Raw genomic sequence first — 24,148 nt, 5'->3', positions numbered from 1 at the left:
TTTTCGTTATTACGGGAGGCCTCGGTTCACCGTGATGAGCGATGTTGTGAAGGCAGGCGGGAGCTCCTAGGCAGGGCCATCGCTCGGCTTGTTCTCAGCGTGCATACGCAACACACCTGCCTGCGTACAGAGACCCCTTTGCCTTATCTTGGTCATACTTTATTTCTGAATTCTATTGTAAGAAAGATAGAAAGTAGTTTTCATGAAATGCAGGGGAAATAAATGTTCTCTCAATTCTGGATAGTTGACCTAAAATTAGATCCCTTGTTAATGTGTTCGTGACTCACTTCCTATTAACATGAAGAAGATAAAAAACTCTATTGCTTTTGTGGTGAGCATTGTAAAATAAAATGGATGTAATCGAGAGCCTTATCGAACAACTTCCAGTCTAGATGGTGGCGTAGGCAGACATGGCTCACTTCTTTGCACAACCACATCAAAATTACAACTAACATATAGAACAACCGTCACTCAGACCCATCAGAAATCCAGCTGAATGGAAGTCTGACAACTATGGAATTAAAGAAACAACATCCATCCAGACTGGTAGGAGGGGCGCAGAACCAGAATGGGCTGGTCCCTCACCCATGGGTGGTGGATAAAAATTTGGGAGGGGTATCTAGAAGCTGGGAGTCCCAGCCCCACACCAGGCCTCCCAGTCCAGGGTGCTGGTGCCAGGAAGATAAGGCCCCACAACTTCTTGCTGCAAAAAAACAGCAGGGATTGAGTCAGTGGAAGAAACTGCTGGAGCCCAACCAGTGCCTTTTAAACAGCTCACACATGGATTCTCCCACTTAGACTCACTCCTTCTTGGCTGTGGCACTGGGAAGGTGGCTTGAGGGGCACCAGTGGTATGCAGGGGAAGTCTGAGGTGTCTGGCATCAACGGGAGCAGAGGCCGTTGTCCTTTTTCTAAACCCTCCCCCGACAGAGCTGGCAAGCTGATGCCATATCTGAGACTCCATCAACGTAACACTGTTTGACCCACCTTGGAGATCCCCAGAGACTCCAGCATATCCAACTTATGGGTCCACCCAAGCTTCTTTTCTGTATGAATGCCTGGTCTTGGCTCATGCTTCACAACTTCCTAAATCCTATAAAACAAGCAACAGCTGGCCTCAGTGAGCCCCAGGCCCAGCACTAGCAGCAGCCAGCCTAAAGTCACAGCTAGGCTTTACCTGGGAATCTCCAAGCCCAGCACAAGTAGCAGCCATCTCAGATTGCTTTATAACTCAGGCAGGGTGGCCCCAGGTACAACACAGGTGGGGAATGACCTTGGCCTCTGCCAGGGCCAGCACACGCAGTGAACAGCCACAGACCACCTCAGAGTACCCCCACCCTGCCCTGCACAGCTGATCCTCCACAGAGGGTGCAGGTTGGTGGTCAGTAGTCAAAGCCAGTCCTTGCAGCTGACTGGCCTGGGTAAATCCCTCCCATTGATTTTCCAATAGCAACCAAGGCTCAACTACAAGAGGAGGCTGTACTCAGCCCATACGAAGGGTGCCCCTCGAGTATCCAGCTTGGGTGATAGGAGAGGCTGTGCCACTGGACCCCACAGGATATCTACTATATTAGGCCACAATACCAAGACACGGAGTCAAAGCAGCTCTACCTAATACACAGAAACAAACAACAGGGAGGCTGCCAAAATGAGGAGACAAAGAAACATGGCCCAAATGAAAGAACAGATCAAAACTCTAGGAAAAGAGCTGAATGAAATGGAGATAAGTAATCTATCAGATGCAGAGTTGAAAACACTGGTTATAAGGATGCTCAAGGGACTTAGTGAGGACCTCAACAGCATAAAAGACATCCAGTCAGAAACGAAGGATACACTAATTGAAATAAAGAACAGTTTACAGGGGAAGAACAGTAGAGTGGATGAAACCAAGAATCAAATCAATGATTGGGAACATAAGGAAGTGAAAAACAACCATGCTGAACAAGAAGAAGAAAAAAGAATCCAAAAAAATGAGGATAGTGTAAGAAGCCTCTGGGAGAGCTTCAAGAGGTCCAACATTCTCATCATAGGGGCGCCAGAAGGAGATGAGAAGGAGAAGAAATTGGAAATCTATTTGAAAAAATAATGAAAGAAAACTTTCCTAATTTGGTGAAGGAAATAGACACGCAAGTCCACGAAATGCTAAGAGTCACAAGCAAGATGGATGCAAAGAAGCCCACTCCAAGACACATCATAATTAAAATGCCAAAGGTTAAAGATAAAGAGAGAATCTTAAAAACAGCAAGAGAAAAGAAGTTAATTGCCTCCAGGGGAGTTCCCATAAGATTGTCAGCTGATTTCTCAAAAGAAACTTAGCAGGCTAGAAGTGATTGGCAAGAAATATTCAATGTCATGAAAAGCAGGGGCCTACAGCCAAGATTGCTCTTCCCAGCAAAGCTATCATTTAGAATTGAAAGGCAGATAAATAGCTTCCCGGATAAGAAAAAACTGAAGTGGTTCATCACCAAACCATTATTATATGAAATGTTAAAGGGACTTATATGAGAAAAAGAAGAAAACCAAAACTAGGATCAATAAAATGGCAAAACATACATATCTATCAACAGTCGAATCTGAAAAACAAACTAAGCCAACAAGAAGAGCAGAGACAGAATCATGGATACAGAGAGCATTTTGAGGGTTGCCAGGTGGGAGGGACGTGTAGGGGATGGGTGAAGAGGTGAGGGGATTGAGAAGCACAAATAGGTAGTTACAGAATAGCCATGGGAATATAAAGTACAGTATAGGAAATGGAGCAGCCAAAGAACTTGTAAGTTTGCCCCATGGACATGAACAATGGTGGGGGGATTGCCTGAGGGACAGGGGGTGCTGGGTGGAGGGGAACAAAAGGGGAAAATCAGAACAACTGTACTAGCATAATCAATAAAATATAATTAAAAACAAAAATGAAACCACAAATATACACACGCAACAGAGCCTTTTTCTCCTTACGTTTGTCTGCTTTATGATGAAATTGCATAGATTGTTACAGACTACTATATAATTAAGCCTAAATTGTGAAGCAGTGTGTATATGTGTGCTTTTAGCACTCTGTGCTTTGTTTTTCCTCTAAGTTTTTGGTTACTGAGGGTAAATAATGTCTTCTCATTACAACACAAATGGGCTTACCCAGAGGCATTAATTCAGGGGCCCAGAATTAATAATATTCTCATAGGAGGTTAATGAATGTTGTGGAATGAAATCAATGAACACTTAGATGATTATTTTTTATAGAAATGCTGTGTTAGCAAATAATAAAAACAAACACAACTTTCTCTATCACTAGACTTAGCTTTGTCCATGACAGAAACTTACAGTCAGGTAAAAGGATGGCCTTTGGTGTTAACACTGACTGGATTCAGAGCCGCCACTTTCTAATCGTGTGGCCTTGGGCAAGCTATTGAACTTCCCTTAGTCTTGGCTCCTTCCTCTCCGTAAAGTGGTTAGCTGGATTTTGTTAAGATTAAATGAGATAGCATAGGTGAAGCTTCCAGTGCCTGCATGCAGTAAATGCTTGATAAAGATTGGCTATTATTATTTTATCTACCTTTTCAGCCTATAGCATACCCTCAAACTGCCCAGATAGGCTTCTGTTTGTCCCCAGATTGGTTTTTATGATACGACTTAATTAGTTTTTTTCACCTTACTACTACTACACATTTTTTTTTGGTTTCTCTGGGCCAGGAATCATATCTTTTGCTTTGTAAATCAGAGCTTGATGCGCCTTTGATCCCTGGGGTATTTTCTTTTGTAGGACATGTTGTTCTAGAACTGCTCTCTCCTGTTCTCCTGTGTACAACAAGCCTTCCACTGAATTTATTCATCGAGCATGTCTGGTTCTTTTTTGATTTACTTTGTAAAAAGTAAATTAGGGCATAGGACCATCCTATATGCCGTGGCATATATGCATATATATTAAGGCATATGCATCATATATGCAGCTCACACCAGACTTTTTTTCCTCCTAAGGGCTAAATGGAAAACTTCTATTAAAGAATCTGCCCCTCTTTAGAAAATCTACTCTTTCCTTTCTAATGAAATTTAACCTTATTCATGTGTTACTTCTTTTCTCTCTCTCTCTCTCTCTCTCTCTCTCTCTCTCTCTCTCTTTTTAATTTCCCTGTCCCTCACGCAACGTTCTTCCAGATGTGGATGAGTGCCTGGAGCCGAAGGTCTGCACTAACGGTACCTGCTCCAACCTGGAAGGCTCCTACATGTGCTCCTGCCACAAGGGCTACGCCCCGACTCCAGACCACAAGCACTGCAAAGGTAAGCGCTGTGATCAGGTGCCCTGTCTGGGTGTGGACTACCGTGAAGAACACATTGGAGTAACTAGCCTTAGAAAGGGGAACCGCCCTACCTGTCATTCATTTTGCCTGAGTCACTTGGGGCACATTTTGGTCGGCATCTTTGAAAGGAGCTCCTCATCGTGGTTAAATGTAGACCATATCTATTTACATAAAGGAAGACCATGTATTTTTACAGAGTATCTATAAACCATGGATCTGTTTATTTAATTTTTTCTGGTTATATAAATAATATATGCAGTTGCACAATTCTGTGAATCTACTAAGAACGTTGAATTGCATACTTTAAATAGGTGAATTGCATGGTATGTGAAATATATCTCAGTGAAATTGCTACTAAAAAATAACATACAGTCATTGTAGAAAATTTAACAAATGTAGAAAGGTAAGAAAGATAGGGTAGCAATATCATGATCCCATTCATAGATGTTTATATCTCATGGATATTTTATATAGTTATGCTCTATGTATAATTTTGAATTCTGCTTTTTATAGCTTAATAATATATGTAAGAATTTAACATCTCACTAATAATACTTTTCAAAAGTATTTCTAAAGGCTGCATAACATTTCAGTGTATGGCTATATCACCATTTTCTTGTTGTTCTTCAGGTGTTGAACAAACATATTTTTTACCAACGTTTCATTATTATGTGGGAAAAAAACCTTTAACAGTCTCATTTTTAGAAAAGAACCTATGCCTGAATTTTAGGATTTCTTTATTCACAAAAGTGGAAATATTGATAAAATGTTCTGAGTGATTTTTACTATTTTGATAGAACACTAATTTCTAATTGTTAAAATATATGTTTTTATTTTAAAAAGTTTAATATTTCTATCTTTATTTCCTTTAGTCCTGATCACTTCTATTTATTAAATATTAACTTTATTACTAAATAAGAACTTAATATATTTTAAATTATATAATTATGTTATAATAAATAATAACCTTTAACAAATATTAGTTATGCATTTATATGCATGTCTGGTTCCTTTTTGAGTTACTTCGTAGAAAGTAAATTAAGGCATAGGACGATGACATGCAACTCACACTAGAGTGTTTTTTCCTCATAAGGGCTAATTTGAAAGCTTATCTTAAAGAATCTGCCTCTCTTTTGAAAATCCACTCTTTCCTTTCTGATGAAACTTAACCTTATTGATGTGTTATTTCTTTTTTCTCTCTGTGTCAATTTATGTTACTACCTTTTCCCATTTGTCAGGTTTTTAAATCAAAGTATATGAACACTTTATAGTAATTTATACAAAACTATGTATATATGCACATATGTTACATATACCATTTTTTCAATATATTGCTATAGTTTGTATAAGGTTTCCCTAATTTTCTTTTTCATAATTCTTTTTTTCTAAAGAGGTTTTAATTATTTCTCTAGTTAAATCTATGGGTTGTTTTCTTTTGCTTTCTACCACTGTTTTTATACATATAAGCATGTTCTTTCAAAAGGAAAAAATAGCAAAACAAGTAAATTGTTCTTCTTCCCTAAGTGTCTCAATCTAAGGGAAGGACCCAAGGTTAATTTCTCACTGTGGTAGACAGTCAGTGATGGAGGCCCTGCTGTCCTGTGAAATGAAGCATCTCCCACTGGCATCTGAATTTGGTGCCTTACAGCCTTCATACAACAGAATACCAGCCACTCCTTTCCCCCCTGGCCAATATCCACAACTTTCCTGCTAATTCCTTAAGCCTGGCATCTCAGACCAAATTAAACATGAGAATCGTCTGAAAGGTATTATTTCTCCCCTTACACACAGGGTTAGTGGTGGGTAAAGATCTCGGGCATTAGAAGTTACTGTTCACTTTTATTTGATGGCTACTTCTAGTCTAGTGTCGTATCCTGTCACGTGTATTCTTTCTTCCCAGTCCGCCTGCTGCTTTCCATTGGCTTATTCCTGAAAACTCTTGTGATCTGTGCCAGCCTTCATGGTCCAGATTTATTGGTCACTACTGTTTTCTTCAGCCTGCATCCTCTAACCCATCCAAATCGCTGTTCCCACTGCCCTACGAATATTCTGTGCTTATTTTGACCCAAGCCCCTGCTCACGATTATCCTGCCTTGCACACCCTTGCACACCCATCTTCTCCCTCCCTGCTCACCTGAGCCATGGTTCTTCCAGGGGTTCGCCATACAACCTTGGCTAAATCATCTCAGATTTTAAGATCCTACATCATCCCTGAAATGTTGGGATTGGACTCCCAACATTTTAATGTTGAATGAATGACTCATGGCCACTCTCTTATTCCTGGTCATTGCCATCCTAGCTGGGCTGTTCCTCTCTAATGGGTCTCCCTGGAACCCCAGGATTCACACCATCAGTTGCCGCGACCCTAGGAACACTGAAATTTTTCAGTCTGTGTGGCACTCTGCTGGGCTGCAGAGAAGCCTCTCTCCATCCTTCCTTTTCTTCCTCTCTGGTCTATCAAGGATCCAACATGTTCCAGGCACTGTGTTCAACTGCAGATGTTACTGACAGGATAAAATCTCTCAGAGAACTTTTACTCCTTGGAAGAGATGCAAACCTGCAACAGATAAGTATAGATAATAAAGTACCAAGTGATGTCATGTGAGTGTCATGTACCCATGATACTGTGAGGACTAGGGTACTTCACCTCTGTGCCCGCAGCTCCTGTCTAATCCTGAGAAAAACAGTAGACAAATCCAGATTGGGGATGTTCTACTGGATTCTAGCCCCCACCATCAAGAGAAAACAAGAGAACAAGAAACACAAGGAAAGACTGACTGGGGAGACAAGACCCCTAAATACAGTGTGGTACCCTGAATTGAATCCTGGAACACAACATGAATGGAAACTCTGGTGAAATCTAAATAAAATCTGGAATTTAATTTAAAAAGATAAAATGCAGTATATCAGATTCTATCTAGCTTGGACTTTCAGAAGCATAAGCTTGGATAAATTCTCTTACTTTGCTAAGCCTTACTTGCTCATCTGCAAAAAAAGGCAACAGTAATGCTTCCTACTGGATTAATGTGAGGATTATGCAAGAGAATACAGGAACAGAAGTAATCCATAGAGAATGAGCTAATGTAGGGGCAGAACATGACGCATTGTAGTTGATAATGTAGTTGATAATGATGCTATTTGCCAAACTATGTGTAGGCAGGTACAAAGTTCTGTTAAAACCCCAAAATGTGTGACTAGTTCTGCTTGCGTGCTTCTGTGATAGCTTCACAGAGATGTTGCTGTTTGAACTTGGTCTAAGCATATTGAACATGAAGGAAAGAAACATTCAACAGGCAGGGGAAACAGCACATGTCAAAGGTTGGAGGTGGGACATAGCTGTTACCTCCGCTTGCTACTTACCCTTGTCCTCTGCCCCAATTCTCCTGGTGTCTTTCCATTACAGTCTGGGGCACAATCAAGCAAGGCCCCCAACTTCTGCTTCAGAACCCTACAGTACACTAAATGCTTTCCTTCCTCACCGATCAAAGCCCTCCCTTTTTACAGCAATAAACTATGTAGCATCCTTTTTCTTTAATTATGTCATAATCTTTCCTAAACCACAGCGGCTCATAGATATCACATTCTTCCCATATCATAAATCTTCCCAGATCATAAATCTCTTTTCCAACATTCCAACAACTCTGCTAATCTTACACTATTGATGATTCTCAATACTGACTCTGTCTTCACCTCAGTAAATGTACTGTCAACCTTTATCAAGTTGTAAATACATGACCTAATGTATTAATTTATTTCTACTTGTTTCTTTGTATCTTTTTGTATCTGTCTCTTTGTATCTCTTTGCATCTGTACATTTTAGCACTCTATGTCCTAAGTTTATAAATAACAAGAGGTAGTCTCTATTTTAACTCTGACCTGGACTTGTCATACAAATATGTGCAAAAAGTCCCTCCATTACCTTTCACAGGGAATAGTATTTTCTTTTCATCTCTTGGCACAAAGGAGAGAAGATATTTACCGCGCTTGCCTGTTTTATTAGAAAGCTTCCTTGTATTGTAGAAATTTTGTCCCTCATCTGAAAAGTAAAATGCCTTTTTTATCTGTAGAATTAAACTGCCTCTCTTCCCCCTCAGTTATTTTAAAGACTCAAAGATCACCTTATACAAGATAACTGGGTTGCCTCAAGTTATTCCAAATGTGTATGTCATTGCTTATAATGAATTACTTTTGACCGCCTTCCCAATTTAAATGAAGAACTTACGTACGATGTCTGGCTTACCCTGACCAAACTTGGCCTGGAGGGTCTGTTCTTGTGGCAGACATCTTCGCGTGGGGATGCGTAATTTGTCATCTTCTTTGAGAAAGTCAAAAAGAGTCCAAGGCACCAAAAATGTTGTTAGACATTACTTGAGATCAACCAGCTACATGAGCTGTTGTTGGTCTTAAGTTCTTGAACAGAGAGATCTCAGGTATTTTTTAGAATGTGCTGAAAGGAAATATGGTGTAGGATGTTCTTTGCTGCCGACCACTTCTAAAGCTAATAGGCGTATAGTGTTGGAAAGGTATAAAATAATTCTTAAAATAAAATTCAGCTCACTTCTTTAATTTCTCTTTTGGTAGTCAATAGTTGGCAACCAGGACTTACTTATAAATAGAAGAAATCAATAATACAACCAGTGAAACAAAAATTTCTAGTAAACCAATTTCTCTGTAACATTAAATGAATAAGAAACAAATTCCTGCATTTCAATTAGATTAATAGTTTGTGAGTTTAATTTTTTAGGAAATATAGGATAAACTGAGATCTTGCTTATATCAGGATAAAATTTAAAAAGTTAATGCCTCCCTAGAGGTTAAGAAATGCAACTTTGCTCAGGAAACATGTAATTGTCACTAATAGCTTAAGGGGAAGGACTGTACAGCCAATTGAGTTCTCCTGGGGAAAACTTTTATATGCATTTTAAATATATTTTTGGAAGACGACAATAGTCAGACATTGATTGCTAGGAGTTGGTTTCTTTAAAACACATTCTGTTCTTTTTAGGTTAGGGCTCCTTTCTCCCCCTCTGAGTACAAAGGGCTGGTGTGGTTTTCTTCTGTTCAAGACTGAATTATGTAATTATTCAGAACAACCTAATGGCCAAGCAAAACCATTTCAAAAACTAACTCTACTGCGGCAAATGTTCTCAAGTTATCAGTGAGGCCAGTCCGCTCTTCAGTTGTATAAATTTGTATACGTGGCATTTCCTAGAACATTTATAACGAGTTATATTCTTTCTCAGTCAGTAACTTTATGTTTAATCATGGCATTAAAAAAATTTCCACCACTTTCTCTTTGACATTCCAGCAGCTGTCAACATGATTCCATCATTTCACTTGGCTTTCCTTGTTTCTTTAAAAATAAGTTCAGTGTCTTTTAACACAACTGTTTGTTCTTAAACTTTTTCAAGCTTCTAAAGACAGTAGAAATGTTTATTTCTCTTGATTACTACCTACAATATGGTTTTGTTTTTAAAATTCTTGGTAGAGTCTTAGTTCCACCTTCTTTCATGACATTCTACAGGTCTACAAACTGCCAGTTTTCGTTATTTTGCACTTGAGCTTCTGTTTTCTATTTTCAACTCTAAAATATTTTATATTGTGTTTCTGCTATAGCCAAATATGGGAGAGATGGCAAAGGGCTTTATGTTATATTAAAAGTAGCTTTAACTTGCTCATAAATTTATCATCTATTTGTAACTATTTCCATTCTGCAGTTCTGTTACTAAGTTGGTATGAAGAACATGAGTGGGCCGAATCACACTAAAATTTATAGTGTCTCATATAGAAAGCGCTATCATTTTTGTAGTGATAATCTCAGAATTCACTGTGGGGAACATTACATTCTCCTGGATTGTCCCCCCCCCCTTTTTTTTTTAATTTACAGAATTTTTTTTTTGCTTTTGTGGGCCATGCCTTACAGGGTGAAGCTGGAAATGGAATGCCTCGAGGGCAGTAGCTTGGTTTCCAGTCTCAGAGTTGAGCTAAGTGCATCTTCTGATATGACCTGATTTAAAACAGTTGTCATCCTGTGTGTTTCCAGACATAGATGAATGTCAGCAAGGCAACCTGTGCATGAATGGGCAGTGCAAGAACACCGACGGCTCCTTCAGGTGCACCTGTGGGCAGGGCTACCAGCTGTCCGCTGCGAAAGACCAGTGTGAAGGTAGGAGTGTGGCAGGGTGGACCCCTGAGATCTTAGTTTCAGGTGCCTGGCCTGGAAAATGTGAATGTATCTTTGAGAAACTACATAGGTGATTGGAAGATCAATAAGACAGGGTGAAACAAGTTTTAAATTTGAAAAATATGTCATTAATGATCAGTGGTTGAGCATCAGTATCGGTAAGAAAAATTACATCACTCTGTAATTCCTTACTACAGAAAATCAATTCTATTAAATGCATATGAAAGTTTGACACGCCAGGATTCCTGCAGTTAGGTCAGTGTATCAGCCTGGTATATGCTGTGGAATGTTAATGACCTTAGCTTGCATGGGTATTCAGCTTTATAAAATGTTTCCTTTTATTTAAAAAAAAAAATCACTAAAGAAGGCTATTCAGCAAGACCGAAATAGTGTTCCTTTTTTACTCAGGGATAAAGTTTGTGAAATATGTCCTATTCCTACAGCAGATAGTGAGGATTTTTGACCTTGCTGAGTTTATCCTCAGACTTAAATTTAATTGAACCAAATACAAAATCAGTTCCCAGTAATTATATGCCTTATGGTATTATGTTATCATCTGTGACAAATACAAGTATCTAGAGTTCTTGAAATGCCATTTATTAAAGAACAGAACACACACTGTACAAGTTCAGTTTTATTATAAGGGAACAAATCATATTCATGTTTGTGTGTAACATTTGAATGTTTAATGAGTAATGATGGTGTTATAAGAGAGAAAATATTTGGTGGTACTGCAAAAGGATCTGCCAATATTATGGTAACTTTCCCAATTATCCCTTTGTAGGAAGTCTTTACAATACCTAGTCTAAAAATGGAGAATATTAGAGCACACACAGGCACACTCACATACACAGGTAAATAAAGTAATTGGTTCTGGATTCTATGAGTCCCTTTCAAAGTTTTATATTTTTATGACTCCTGGCTCCAATTAGCTAAGCATTTATCAAAGGCCTACCATGCAGAGAAAACTACAGATGAATGTATATAAGAGCAGAAGTCTACACATACTATAAGAAGGCAATAATAGTCATGATCCTTTCTTTAGAAGAGCCTGTGATATCACTACCAAAGAAAAGTCAGATTCATGCAGGACCACCTACCAGACTATCAATAGGGGCACGCCAGTGTTAGGTGAGAAATGCTGTGATAACCAAAAGGATGTTATTAATCAGAGCCGGAGAGAGCAGTGGTATAGGGTCCTGGTGGAAACCAGTGCTTGTGTTAACCCACAGAATCACATTGCCAAAAGTAGATAAATATACTCAACTGCTACAAAGTCTACCAACAAACATGAATTCAATGTCTGCTAATTATAAAACGCCAGGTCATCTAAGAAATAATAAAGGCTATGGGAGACATAGTCCTTACTCTCAGGAATCTTAAAATCTAATGAAGAAAATTAGATTAACGATGAATAATTAAAATGTAATAATGAAGTTCAATCTAGTTGCGTATGTGCAATATATTATTGTGCCTTTTATGTGTGGATATGATGCAAGAATGTGTCTGAGCCTGAGCTCAGGCCTGTGGTTATAGAACAAATAATCTCTCAGCCAGGGATAAGGGTGACAAGGAAGAGAGATTCATTGTTAATGTACACATCAGATGAGCTGAGAGGAGCCAAAGGCCGTTAGATTTGTCCCGAAAATCATTGTTAGTGAGAGACATGGAACCAGAAGCCTGGTGACTAGGGGGATGAAGGTAAATCAGTGAAAAAGAAATGAGGCTTTCAGTCAGGGTCAGAGTAAAGGGCCAAACAGTAAATGAATCTGTGGCGCCTTTATCCAATAAAATTTTATTTACAGTAATAGGCAGTGGGCTGTAGTTGACTATTACAGAGTGTTATAGTCGAACCTATAAAAGAAAACTGAGATGTTTAGTGGAGGCTCACAGATTCCAGCAAAATATTTGCCGCTCCTCCATGAACAGTGGGATGCATATGTACAGGTTCTTAACACATTGATTAAATTTTTAAATTCATCTGGATTTTTCCCTACTTGGGGATTAATGACTTTTTACTAGAGTGTAGTTTAATTCACAAAGTGAAAAACCCATCTAAGTTCACTATAAACCAGGGAGCTTATAAACTTCCTTTGCACGATTGAGTAGACATGCTCTGAAAGCATCGCTTCCGCGGCTCTTGTCTCCTCTCTGCGCCCAGATATTGATGAATGCCAGCGCCGGCACCTCTGCGCCAATGGGCAGTGCAGGAACACGGAGGGCTCCTTCCGCTGCGTCTGCGACCAGGGTTACAGAACGTCCGCCCTCGGTGACCACTGCGAAGGTGAGAGTTGCGCCTGATTTCAGCATCCGAAAATGCCAGAATCCGAGGGAGAGCTGGATGTTAGCCCAGTCTTCTGTCCTCAAGCCCAACCTTTTTGGACTTCACAGATGAGGGCATTAGGTCCCTGCAAAGTATTTCCCCACGGTCACACAAATAATGCAAAGAAAGGAGTGGAATTGGGGTTTTCTGTGTGCTGCTTGGAGCTGGTTTTTAGAAGAACCGTGGCACCTAAAGGAGTAAAGGACCAGTATAGCCTTTCTCATCTGTGGATGCCTTGCAGTCCTGGGTGTGGAGTTCTGAATTGTAGCCTTATTTATGCAGCACCAGCATCCAAGTGTTCCACGTGAGTAAACCCATATTAATTTTGCAGACGACTGGAAAGTTTTTGAGAACCAAACATTAGTTCAATTTGGAGCCTTTTGCATAAAATATTTCTGAAAGATCCCCACCGGATACAGCATTGTGCGGGCGTTAGCTGCTTTCACTACCTGCTGCGGTTGAGAGCCGCTCTGAAGTAGTCAGGGCTGCTGAACCAGTCTGCCACGGGTCTGTCGCTTGTGACTTCTGTCTGATTTTTGTATCCATCGAAGTGATAGTTTCTTCCTAACCCCCCTGCTGAGTTAGCTGCATTTTGACCCTGTCAGTTGTGAAATGTGAACGTGGCAGGTCTGAGCCCCACATGGAGCGTGAGAGTCTTGAGTGAGGGTCTGAACCCCACAGTGGATGAATTTTTTAGTGAATGGTTTATGGCCCACATTTCAATGGCCCCAGGTACTCTTTTCACTTCCCAATCGCATCGTCTAGGAAAGAGCCATTGTATTGTACTTCATAGCCTCCTGCCTCTCTGCCCAGAGAGCATGGCACAAGCAGTCACAACCCTCCTGGAGGACAGTTTGGGCAGTTTCAGGGGCCTTAAAATATGCGTTATTGTTGAATCAGTAAATCTGCTCCTAGGATTTTACCCTAAAGTGGTAAAGGTCTGTTAATACCACTGAAAAGTTGTAATTGACATACCTATTGAAAAATAAACAAGTGGTCAAATGAATGATAAATCAATATATTAAAAGTTGATTGTGTGAAAGATCGTGTTTGGAGAACTCTGTAACATATGGGTAAATGTCAATGATCCAACACAGTGCTGTTCCACAGTGGGAGAGGCAGCCTTGTTGGGGGGAGCTAGTCATGGGAGAGCCTGTTGTGAAGTCAGCCGGTGGCAGCGCACATGCTCTGGCCCTGAAAGCCTTCTGCCCTAATCCTGGCCTGGCCCAGAGGTTGACCAAGCGGTTGATTCAGTTTGGGGTAATGGGTTCTTATCTAAGGGCACGTTCCTCTATTTCCGCTGTTACTACATGTAACCACCTTTCAGAAGTCCAAGATTTTTAGTTTAAAAACATCCATTGCATGAAAAGCCAAACAAAAACTGTTTAGCCAACTTGCTCATCATTATTAATATATATGTTTATAAGAGACTGTTATGTTCCATGAGAAAGTGTCTTTTGGAATATATTATCAGTTCTGTTTTTCCTGAAGTCAGGGCTAATTTCCCTACTGTTCTAGGTTATAAATAGGACTGGAGTCCATCCAGCTAAGTCAGAGCTCCCTTTGAAACTATATTAGCACTTCAGCCTGCTAATTCCTGAGCTTCCCCAGTGTATTTAGCTGTAATTAACTGAGCTGCGATGGTTCACATGCCTCTCACAGCTGCGGGAAGAAGAGCCATCTTTCTTGTTGGCTTTTATATTTACATGTGTAGTTTTTCTCTACTAATCCTGGCAAAGATGTTGTTTTCTTAGAGTTATCCTGCAGTCCTGCCAGCCTTCCACATCGAGTCAGAAGCCCAAGGGTTGTGCTCATTTCTGGGTGCTACTGACTCCGCTCAATAGCCCCGTTGTCTAAGATCATGGGATTACTCCAGTTGTCCTGGTTCGTAGAGGTCCAGGCATTTCCACCTTCACAGGCTCTGCCTCTGACTTGTTCCCCTTCCAGGCACAGTCCCCAGTTCCATGTCTGTTGTAGCACCTTCCCTGCCTCCCGCTGTGGCTGCCTCTTGCCAATCCTTTGCAAAGCCTCAGGAAAAGATTAATAACCTACTCTGACTTCCTGTGGCCCCTTCCTCAGTCATTTCTTGTGGACCAAATCAACAAAGGTGGGAAGAAGTGATAGTATTTCTTTCCTTGTCAGAATCATTCATTTTATACATTTGTTCAACAAATATTTATTGTAGGCATGAGACATTATAGCACTAGTAATAAACCAAACAGACAAAAATTCCTACCCTTATAGAGCTTACATTGTAGTAACGGAGATAACAATAAACTTGATGAGTAAGTAAAAGAGATAGTTTATTAAATGGAAATAAATGTGATGGAGAAAAATAAAAGGGAGGTGTATATAGCAAGTGCTGAGGGAAGGAGGGTAGTGATTTTAAATGAGGAGGCAAGCAGAGGCTCCCCTGAAATGATGTCATTGGATTATTTATGGGAAGAGCATTTGGTTCAAAGGAACAGCAGGTGCAAGGTCCTCCAAGAGCAAGCTTTGTGGAAGAGATTAGGAGCTCGACTGGGGCAGTTTAAATTTATGATGCTTATGATGAGTATTCAGAGAAAGATATCTGAGAGGCAGTTGGACCTGTGCCTTTGGAATTCAGCAGTGAGTTTTGGGCTGGGCATCATCAGCATATAGACAGTGTTTAAAACCATGAAATTGGCCCTGGCTGGTGTGGCTCAGTGGATTGAGCGCCAGCGTGCAAACCAAAGGGTGGCTGGTTTGATTCCTAGTCAGGACACATGCCTGGGTTGCAGGCCAGGCCCCCAGTAGGGGATTTGTGAGAGGCAACCACACATTGATGTTTCTCTCCCTCTCTTTCTCCCCCCCTTACCCTCTCTAAAAATAAATAAATAAAATCTTTAAAAAAAAACAAACCCATGAAATTGGAAGATGTCACCAAGGCAACTGAGTGTAGCTAGAAGAGAGGAGAGGTCCAGAGGCTGAGTCCTGGGTCCTGCAGCATTGAGAAGTGAGGAGTTAGGTGGGAGTGAGCAAGGGGACTGAGAAAAGTGGCCAGTGGGAAAAGAGGAAAAGCAGAATCTTGGAGAAGAAAGTATTTCAGAGGGGCAAGTGGGGAACTACGTCAGACATGGACCAAAGGTTAACCGTGGGATCTCGCCAAGTGGAGGCCATGGGTAACTTTGACAGACAAAGTCTCAGTGGAGGGGTGACCAAGATTGGCTGTTGCCTTCCTTAAAGCCCGTTGCCCTGCTCCTGAAAGGAGTCTTGTATTTAACACCACCCTAGGTGGCCACGCGGTACAGTCCCTTGCTGGACTCTTAATGCTCAACATACTTTGTTTGTTTGTTAGTTTATTCGTTTCTTTTGTGTTTGAAGATAGAGGCCTTGCAAAAAAATTTTTAAAAAAAACTAAACCAGACTCTAACATAATGCACTGAGTTTTAAAGTCTATACAATTATTGATAAATACTTAATGCTTCTTTTTCCTCATATGCATTATTTCTCTTAGATTTTAGAAAATGAGTGAAAAATCAAATTATTTTAAAGTAGTGTCAACAAAGCTGACATGCCTCCATAATGCTGAGGCAGACATCTAGGTAATGGAGTGTTTTTCTTGTTGCTGAAATTCATATTCTCAGGATTCTCCTTGATCTTTTTTGAAATTGAGGTTGTTTACATAATGTTAATAATCAAATATTCCTTCTTTTACTTCGCTATCTCAGTTTCCTACAGAGCAAAGAAAGAAAGGTAAATAATAATTTAAAAAAGACCGTCTATTCAATACCCATTAAAATAGCTGTGGAGCTATTATAATTAACTGTGGGGCAGTTGGAACTTTCCCACCCTGCTGGTGGGATTGTAAAGTGGTACAGCCACTTCAGAAAACAGTTGCTTCAGAAGTTAAACCTATTTCGTCACCTAGCCACTCTGCCCCCAGGAGTTCACAGGACAAATGAAGGCATATGGTCACACATGGACTTATCCATGGATGTGTATATAAACTTTATTCATAACAGCCAAAATGTCAACAATCCAAATACTCATCAAAGGTGAATGGCAAATTGTGGGCCACTCACATAATAGAATGCTACTTGGCGGTAAAGAGGAACGAGCTATTGATACAACAATTTGGATGAATCTCAAAAACACTATGCTGAGCAGAAATAGCCAAAAAGAAAAGGGGCACAAGGAAGCCTTTCAGGGTAATGGAAATGCCTGTACCTTTTTGTTGTTATTGTTAATGGTTGTCCAGTGTATTCATTTATTACATTTTATGGCAAAGATTCATAAACAATAGACTAGAATTTATTCCCAGTTGGCACAATGTCTATTCAAAATCATGAAATTAGCAGACAGTTGGAGTTGAAGAATTAGTTTTGCAGAATTTATATCTAAAAGCCTATTCTTGATTAACTTCAGTTCTATTTTTAGAAGTTTGGAAATACCAAAGATTTGAGTAAAACATTTGTTGGTATGTTCAAAGTTCATAGAAGACATTTAATCCTCCATGTTTTGCCTGTCTTAATTATGCATAACGGTTCCTTCACTGTCTCTTCCATGGCAGTTGTAACACCCAAGGCATTAGGTTAATAAGAATGAAGATTTTAAGGTCAGACTGGAAAAAGACTCAAAAGAAAACATCACCGAGCTCTATGTTTGGGACTACAGAATGACATTCTTACAAAGATATCTCATCAATTCCTTAAAAAATGATTGCACTTGCAATGACTTAAGAATCCAACAGCGGATCTGAACAGATGTAAATCAATACATAAATGCCTACGCCTTGATCACAAGAAAGTATCTACATTTGTCAAAATGCATTGAAATGGACTTTTAAAATTAGGTGCACTTATTGTATGTAAATTATATTCCAATGAAGTTGGAAAACACACTAAAGAAAAAATAATAACCCACTACATTGGTGATAGAGTCATGCCAGTTTTGTTTTTTTATGTCTTAGGATCAGTATTGAGAAACATTTTAAATCTGGGTGAATATCATAATAATTTGTTCTTATTTTGATAGAATGAAATCATAAAGTGCTTTATTTCTCTTATTTTCCCCATAAATTGTACAGAAGCCAGTTAATTGGTTGATTGGTTTCTAAGAAGAAACTTTAATTGGTGCCTCCGTATTTCAAATCAGACAGCAAGGAGAACTAGACCTCAACAGTCTCCATATTTACTTCCACCTGGAGCCTCTCATATATTTTAGCAGCAATCATAGTGATTTACAAGAAATGCCATAATATGCCAAATTCTGAGAAACAAAGAAGGTTTGGTTCCATAGCTTTCTTCACTGCTAATAATTTAAATCCTCTACAGGCAAAAGAAGAAGGACTCATGGAGTGTGTTAGGAATAATGAGCTCTGACTAGGAGTAAATGTGGTACTAAACAGCTCTCTGGAAAGTTCTGCCGGGCGTTCATGCGATGAGGGAGGTCATTAATTGTCTCACATGCTTACAGTCAAAAACTCATTACTGGTTACATAAACCATTTTTAGTTGCACATATGCTTTAAATATATATATTAAAAAAATCCAGGCAACATCAAACCTGTTTGTGACAGCTTCTGAGTTAGTGACTTTAGTGATGCTTTGATCTTGCTGAGTCCCTTTCTGCCAAAAGCCTCTCTTCTTCCGCCGCCTCCACTGTCCATCCTGCTGACGAGTTTCCAAGTAACTTCCTTTTGTTGCAACGAAGCCTTCTTTGACTTTTACGACATCTCTTCTCTAAATTCATGTGATACCTAAAGTTGGTACTATTCTTTTGGCAAATAATTATATTTTTGACAGTCTTTATGTTAAATTGTTTGGATTTCTAAAACAACATTTCAGACGTTTATTAATACAAACTTTTTTGAACAATCATTTCTCTCTAGGGGCAGGGACCAAGCCAAATAAATACTTTTAAATTTTTCCTATAGTGCATAATACAGGATCTAGCATAAATAGATGCTCAAGATATTCTTAACGATATATATTTAAAGAATATTTTTATTCTCTGTCATCACCAAGAATATAGCAAAGTAAATTACTCTTTGTTACAGAATTTTTACTTTTCCTTTTCCAATTAATTTCATTTGATGTTAAAATTCCAGATTATGTATATATTGTTCAAAAATAAAATTCTTTCAAAATGTTTCATTTTTTAAAAACTCTGAAGGTTAAAAACTATCACTCATTTCAAATCATGTGTTAAGAGTGAGGTAAAAAAACATGCGTTTACAAGTGCTGTGTGTGATTTTTGTGTGTAAAGGTAAAGAGAAAAATTAAGATTTAGTTTATTTAATCTTTTAAATTTTTAAAATTGATTTGCAGATATCAATGAATGCTTGGAAGACAATAGTGTTTGCCAGGGTGGAGCCTGCGTTAATACTAAAGGGTCCTATGATTGCACTTGTCCGGATGGATTCCAGCTAAATGACAACAAAGGATGTCAAGGTAATTGTCTATCCCGCTTTGTCATAATTTACATAGTTCCCCAGTTCTTGGTGCTTCCTGATGATGCTCAGTGATTTTACCACTTGCTTTATATGTAAATGAGCTTTGCCAATTTGTAATTTAAAAATACAAATTCCAGTGTGGTGATTCCAGTGGATGAAGGAGGGAAGGAGGCTAAATGGTCATGAAAAAATACAATAATAAAAAATAAGTCCCAGTCCATAAAGGAGTGGGCTGCCTCCAGGGTCATAAATAAATAAATAAATAAATAAATAAATAAATAAGAAAGATATCTTTCTTGGGTTTGCATCAAGTACAGGAAATTCTCTTTTGCATAGCAACTTGTTATTAACTGGAACTCATGTGTTTTAGAATTGTGTCTTCACTTTGCATGCTGTGTGGTAACTGTGATCACCTGCAATTTGTTGTTTGTTCCATGGGTCATCCCTGGTACTTGATTCTAAGTTATTTTTCTGGCTTTTTTATATCCTTCATGAGCATATTTCATTTTGTGCCATAGCTGATTTTTTTCCTTTTTTTTTTTTTTTTTTTGCATATTACTGTTTTTATCCAGTATCCAGCTTTTTCTCTTCCTAAAAAATCTCAGTAATTCTATCAAAATTAGGAAGAACAAGATTTTATATTTTTTCAAAGTGCTATCACATTTAATCTTCTAAACAATAGTACAGTAGACACATGGTACCAGTAAGATCATAGCACTAATTACAACTCAGCTCTAATTGAATACCTACTATATGCTGAATACTGTAGATACCTCCTTTATTTCTTATAAAATTTGAGATAGGTGTTCTTACATTCATTTTGTACATAAATAGCTGAGGCTCAGGCAACTTAATTAGTGTGCTCCTCCCAAACAAGTGATAGAGCTTTGAACCTAGTATCTTTTTTCACTACTGTTCCCTTTGTCTCCATACCAATTCTTATTGCATTTATAGCCAAAAGAAAGAAGGTGAGAGATTTTGTTGTTTTTCCCAGTGTAACACACTGAGTCATTATTCATGCTGGGACTGAAAAATCAGATTGTTAAGATCCTGTGTCCCAGCATTTTTAGGTATACCTGGCTACCCCACAAGTTTTCCTGTATTTATTAGTGTTAGTATCTGTGCCATCGAAGACCCACATTTACATATACCTTTACACATATTTATTTCTGATTCTTAGAAAAATATTATTTTTTCTTATTGCTTCTCTACCATTATGGAACTCTGTAGTGTACCCCCAAGTAACACTTAAATAAAGGATTGTTACTCTTTATGCACTGCTATTGAACAGGTATGCCTTTTTTATTCTGCATTTTAATAAACTATGTCTCATCTTACATGTCCCAAAGTACAGTATTCTTGAAAGGGAAGATGGTATCTACTCTTTCAAATGTGGTACTGGACTAATATTATAATCCATATCCATATCATTATCCATACCCACTGTGTGTCTTTGAGATATCAAAGGCCTTTGCCTCAAAATCTTCTAAAATTAGTTTCCATACTGGTCCCAATATTTAAATACACTGCTGTATACTGCATTCAATATCATTTGCCACCATGATTTAAAAAGGTGAAATCTTCAGTATTTACAAAGCAGAATTTAAATGTAGTTGGATTTAGTGCAGTTGATAAGGAATATTTGAATTAAAAATTTATTTGAGAATATCCATTTTAGGACTTCTGCATCTTAACAAAATGAATCCTGATTTATTTAAAAGTGCCAAGAGATGTCTTGAAACAAACAAAAAGCAATCAGAACACTGTTTTTTTTTTGGCTTTGAAAAGTAGTAGTTTCTTTTCTAATATCTCTTGTCCCAATTTTTTTTTTGACCAAATTGAGGCAAAACCCAGTCTTAACAGAAATAGACCATGATTTGATACTGCAAATTTTATTGTTAAACATCTAGAGCTAAATCACAAGGAAGTCATTTAGTCATCAGGTTTATTAATTGCACTACTATCTTTTCTCAGTACATTAGATTTGTGATTTGATGTGTGGCTATTCCAAACATATGATGTTTAATTGACTATTTATCATCATAAAGTTGACTTCATTCTGTGTTGCCCTGGTGATTCCTGTTTTCCAGACATTAACATGTCTGCTTTAAAAAATCTAAATCCAAATGAGTGAAACGTATTCCTGAAGCAGGTTTTAATACCTTTTAAATAATATCATCTGTGAATATGGTGGGTCATCCAGTCTCTTATCAGAGGCTGTTTATGATGCCGTGTGCACTCGCTTGGTTTTGAATCATCCTTTTTTGCTATGTTTCTGGAGGCAACTTTTAGTAGCATATTTCTATCTAATCCCATGGTCATGTCACCATTGTGTAGATTGGTACAGATTTCAGAGTCTGTTTTAATGCTGAAAATGTAATTGATGACAATTGCTAATAACCAAGGGGCATGTCTGAATAACAGTGTGTGATAGGCATAGACTTTACGCCTTGCCTAATAATGTGAAGAAAGTTCCATATCAGTAAGGCATTTTCAAATGGAAGTGTGTTTGAGAGTCTCTTCCCCCAGCAAAATTAATGATGATATACAGACAGCATGGAAATTCCATGTTAATCGTCTCTGTAGGAATGTGGCAGCATACATTTGAGATTCAGAACACACTTCAGTTTCACGTTTTGACTTATACACGCCAAATTGTGAATTTCTGTGGAATCTCAGACCCATGAAAGAAACCCAACGTAAATACAGCCTGGCTTTCAGCTGAGTTCCTAGCAGCATAGTTTAGAAATGCCTCAATAAGTACAACCCAAATTGAATGCATATGTTTCTCTAATTCCAGATATTCATGTTGTTCTTTCTTAGTGGTTTCCTGGAAAAAAGTCTGGGAATTCGTTTTTCAGTTCCTGTCATCAAACTTTTTATACAATTATTTGTTAATCAATGACTTCTCTTGAAACAAGAACTTTATGCACATTATTCCCTGGAGAAGTTGCAAGGCAGGCAACTTTTAATAGGCCACATTGAGGCACTGGATAAAATAAGGAGGTGGTCTCAGACAATCTCTAGGGATTCACAAGATCATATAGACCTCAAACTTGATCTTTAGACTAGCAGAACTTTTTGGTACTTATTTGCCCATGTAGAGGTAACTCTGGGCACCGGTTAGAAAGAAAGAATGAAACTAAAGGCTAAGAGAAGGTCAGAGTTCAAAAAAGAAGACAATCTAAGATATTATCAGTAGTTAGAGAGCAAACATGAAAAGCTATCAGAGATATTATTTATAAAAGTGAATTTTTTAGTGTGAAATCATATTGAGAAATAGTTAAGAAATAGGAAATGATTCATTCCTCTTCCTTGAAATATTTTAAAATTAGTGACAATAACAAGAATGGAAGGATTTTTAAGAAAATACGTAATTCCTACTTGGTTTCTTATTTTGATTTAGCAAAGGATAACCCAATTAGTCTGAATTATATGGCAGATGGAAGGGTGAGGAATTCAGGATTAATACAGAGAGGTGGAGAAATCAATGACATTGCTAGAATTCAAGTTGCACAATGAGATCAACAGGGCAAAAAGAAGTGCCTGGCGGATCCTGGATGCAGGGAAGGGATGACTTTCTTGGGAAAGGAAAGAGCAGAGGTGATGGCTACGCATGTTCTAGAGGTCACCTTCCTAGTGACCTCTGAGCTTTGCAATTCTTCATGCCTGTTCCTGCCTCCCCATTATATTGTGAGCTACATAATATCAAGGGCCCCATCCTATTCAGCCTTCTCATAGGAAGCATTCAGTAAATGTTTTTCATTAAATTAAAAATGGACTTCTATGGGGATGTATCAAGGACCTCTTTAGTAGGAGATAAAGGATGACCTAAGACACTTTAGGAAAATGCCTTAGTAAGGCTGGGGCCAAGGACCTGTGATAGTTTTTATGACTGCCCTCCCTTAATTAAGGGAACTAGCCAATCTGTTCAATTAGTAGAATATGAACATAACTGTGAAATTTTGTACTGGACAGACATTCATAATACACTATTAATGTACTGCAGTAGAAGCTGGGGACTTAGAATTAAAATATTCAGTTCTCCTCAAGAAGCAACCAATGTAGTGAGGGACACGGATGAGTAAAATAGCAATTAAAACACAATGTAAATAGGAAGTTCCATGTGTTAGTACCAACATGAACAAATGAACCATTCTCCAAGATTCCTTATGTTGTCAACTTGGGCGCTCTTAGCCAACATAATTAGAACTGGCTTGAAAGGACAGTATACTCACAACAAACCCTTCCTGCCTTACCAGGCTCTGCAGAGCATCATGACTCTGGCTGCGGGGAGCACAAGCACTCTTCACTGAGGGCAGGCAGAGTGTAAGGTGGTCAACACAAGTTTAACTACAGCACAATTTGCTCATAAGTTGTAATAATAGCAACTACCATTCTTGGATCCTTAGTCGTGCCTTAGGCACTTGCACTAAGCAGTGGACCCTCGTTCACCCATTTCATCATCGCAAAGCTGGGCAAATCATAGGGACTTCTTGGTCAAAATGGCCTTCTTTTTTCTCGTATTTTCTTTCTTTTATCCATTTTCAGTGGAATAAAGATAGGAGCCTATTTCGTTTATATGGTCAGCAGACACTTGGGAGCCACCGTTTATGAACCAAACACTGTTAATCAGACATGCACAGCCTTGCCCTTAAGAAGTTCACATCCTGGGAATTGAGAGGCAAGGATGTCCTAAGGTGTACGGGCTACAACAGAGTTGTGTGCGTGGCAGTGGGAAAGGACAGAGGGGGACACAGCTTTCTCACAAAGGAGTTACTGATTCTATGAAACCTGTTCCTCAAGTCTAAAATAAGGGTAGCGTTGGGTTGAACCTATGAAATTGCTTTTCTTGGTTAGGTTGAAAAGAGTTGAACATTGGCTATTTCATGTGATTCAACCTAAACAGCTTCATGACAGTCCATCTTGTTTCAT

At 38.7% G+C, this 24,148-nt stretch overlaps 1 protein-coding gene across 11 annotated transcripts in view; it reads left to right on the top strand.

Annotated features, from left to right (window-relative positions):
• The window catches only part of LTBP1 (latent transforming growth factor beta binding protein 1), a 367,328-nt gene that overhangs the window by 275,495 nt on the left and 67,685 nt on the right, over positions 1–24,148 (top strand). For all 11 annotated transcript variants that reach the window (XM_054567953.1, XM_054567945.1, XM_054567984.1 and 8 more), the window contains 4 exons: positions 4,147–4,269; positions 10,333–10,455; positions 12,635–12,757; positions 19,089–19,211. In XM_054567953.1, coding sequence (XP_054423928.1) covers positions 4,147–4,269; positions 10,333–10,455; positions 12,635–12,757; positions 19,089–19,211 — 492 coding nt within the window. The remainder of the gene's footprint in view (positions 1–4,146; positions 4,270–10,332; positions 10,456–12,634; positions 12,758–19,088; positions 19,212–24,148) is intronic.

This window comes from Pteronotus mesoamericanus, unplaced genomic scaffold, assembly GCF_021234165.1.
Source record: "Pteronotus mesoamericanus isolate MK-2021 breed Mesoamerican mustached bat unplaced genomic scaffold, CSHL_Meso_final contig_101, whole genome shotgun sequence".
Classification (NCBI taxonomy): Eukaryota; Metazoa; Chordata; class Mammalia; order Chiroptera; family Mormoopidae; genus Pteronotus; species Pteronotus mesoamericanus.
This window is presented reverse-complemented; position numbering and strand designations above follow the sequence as displayed.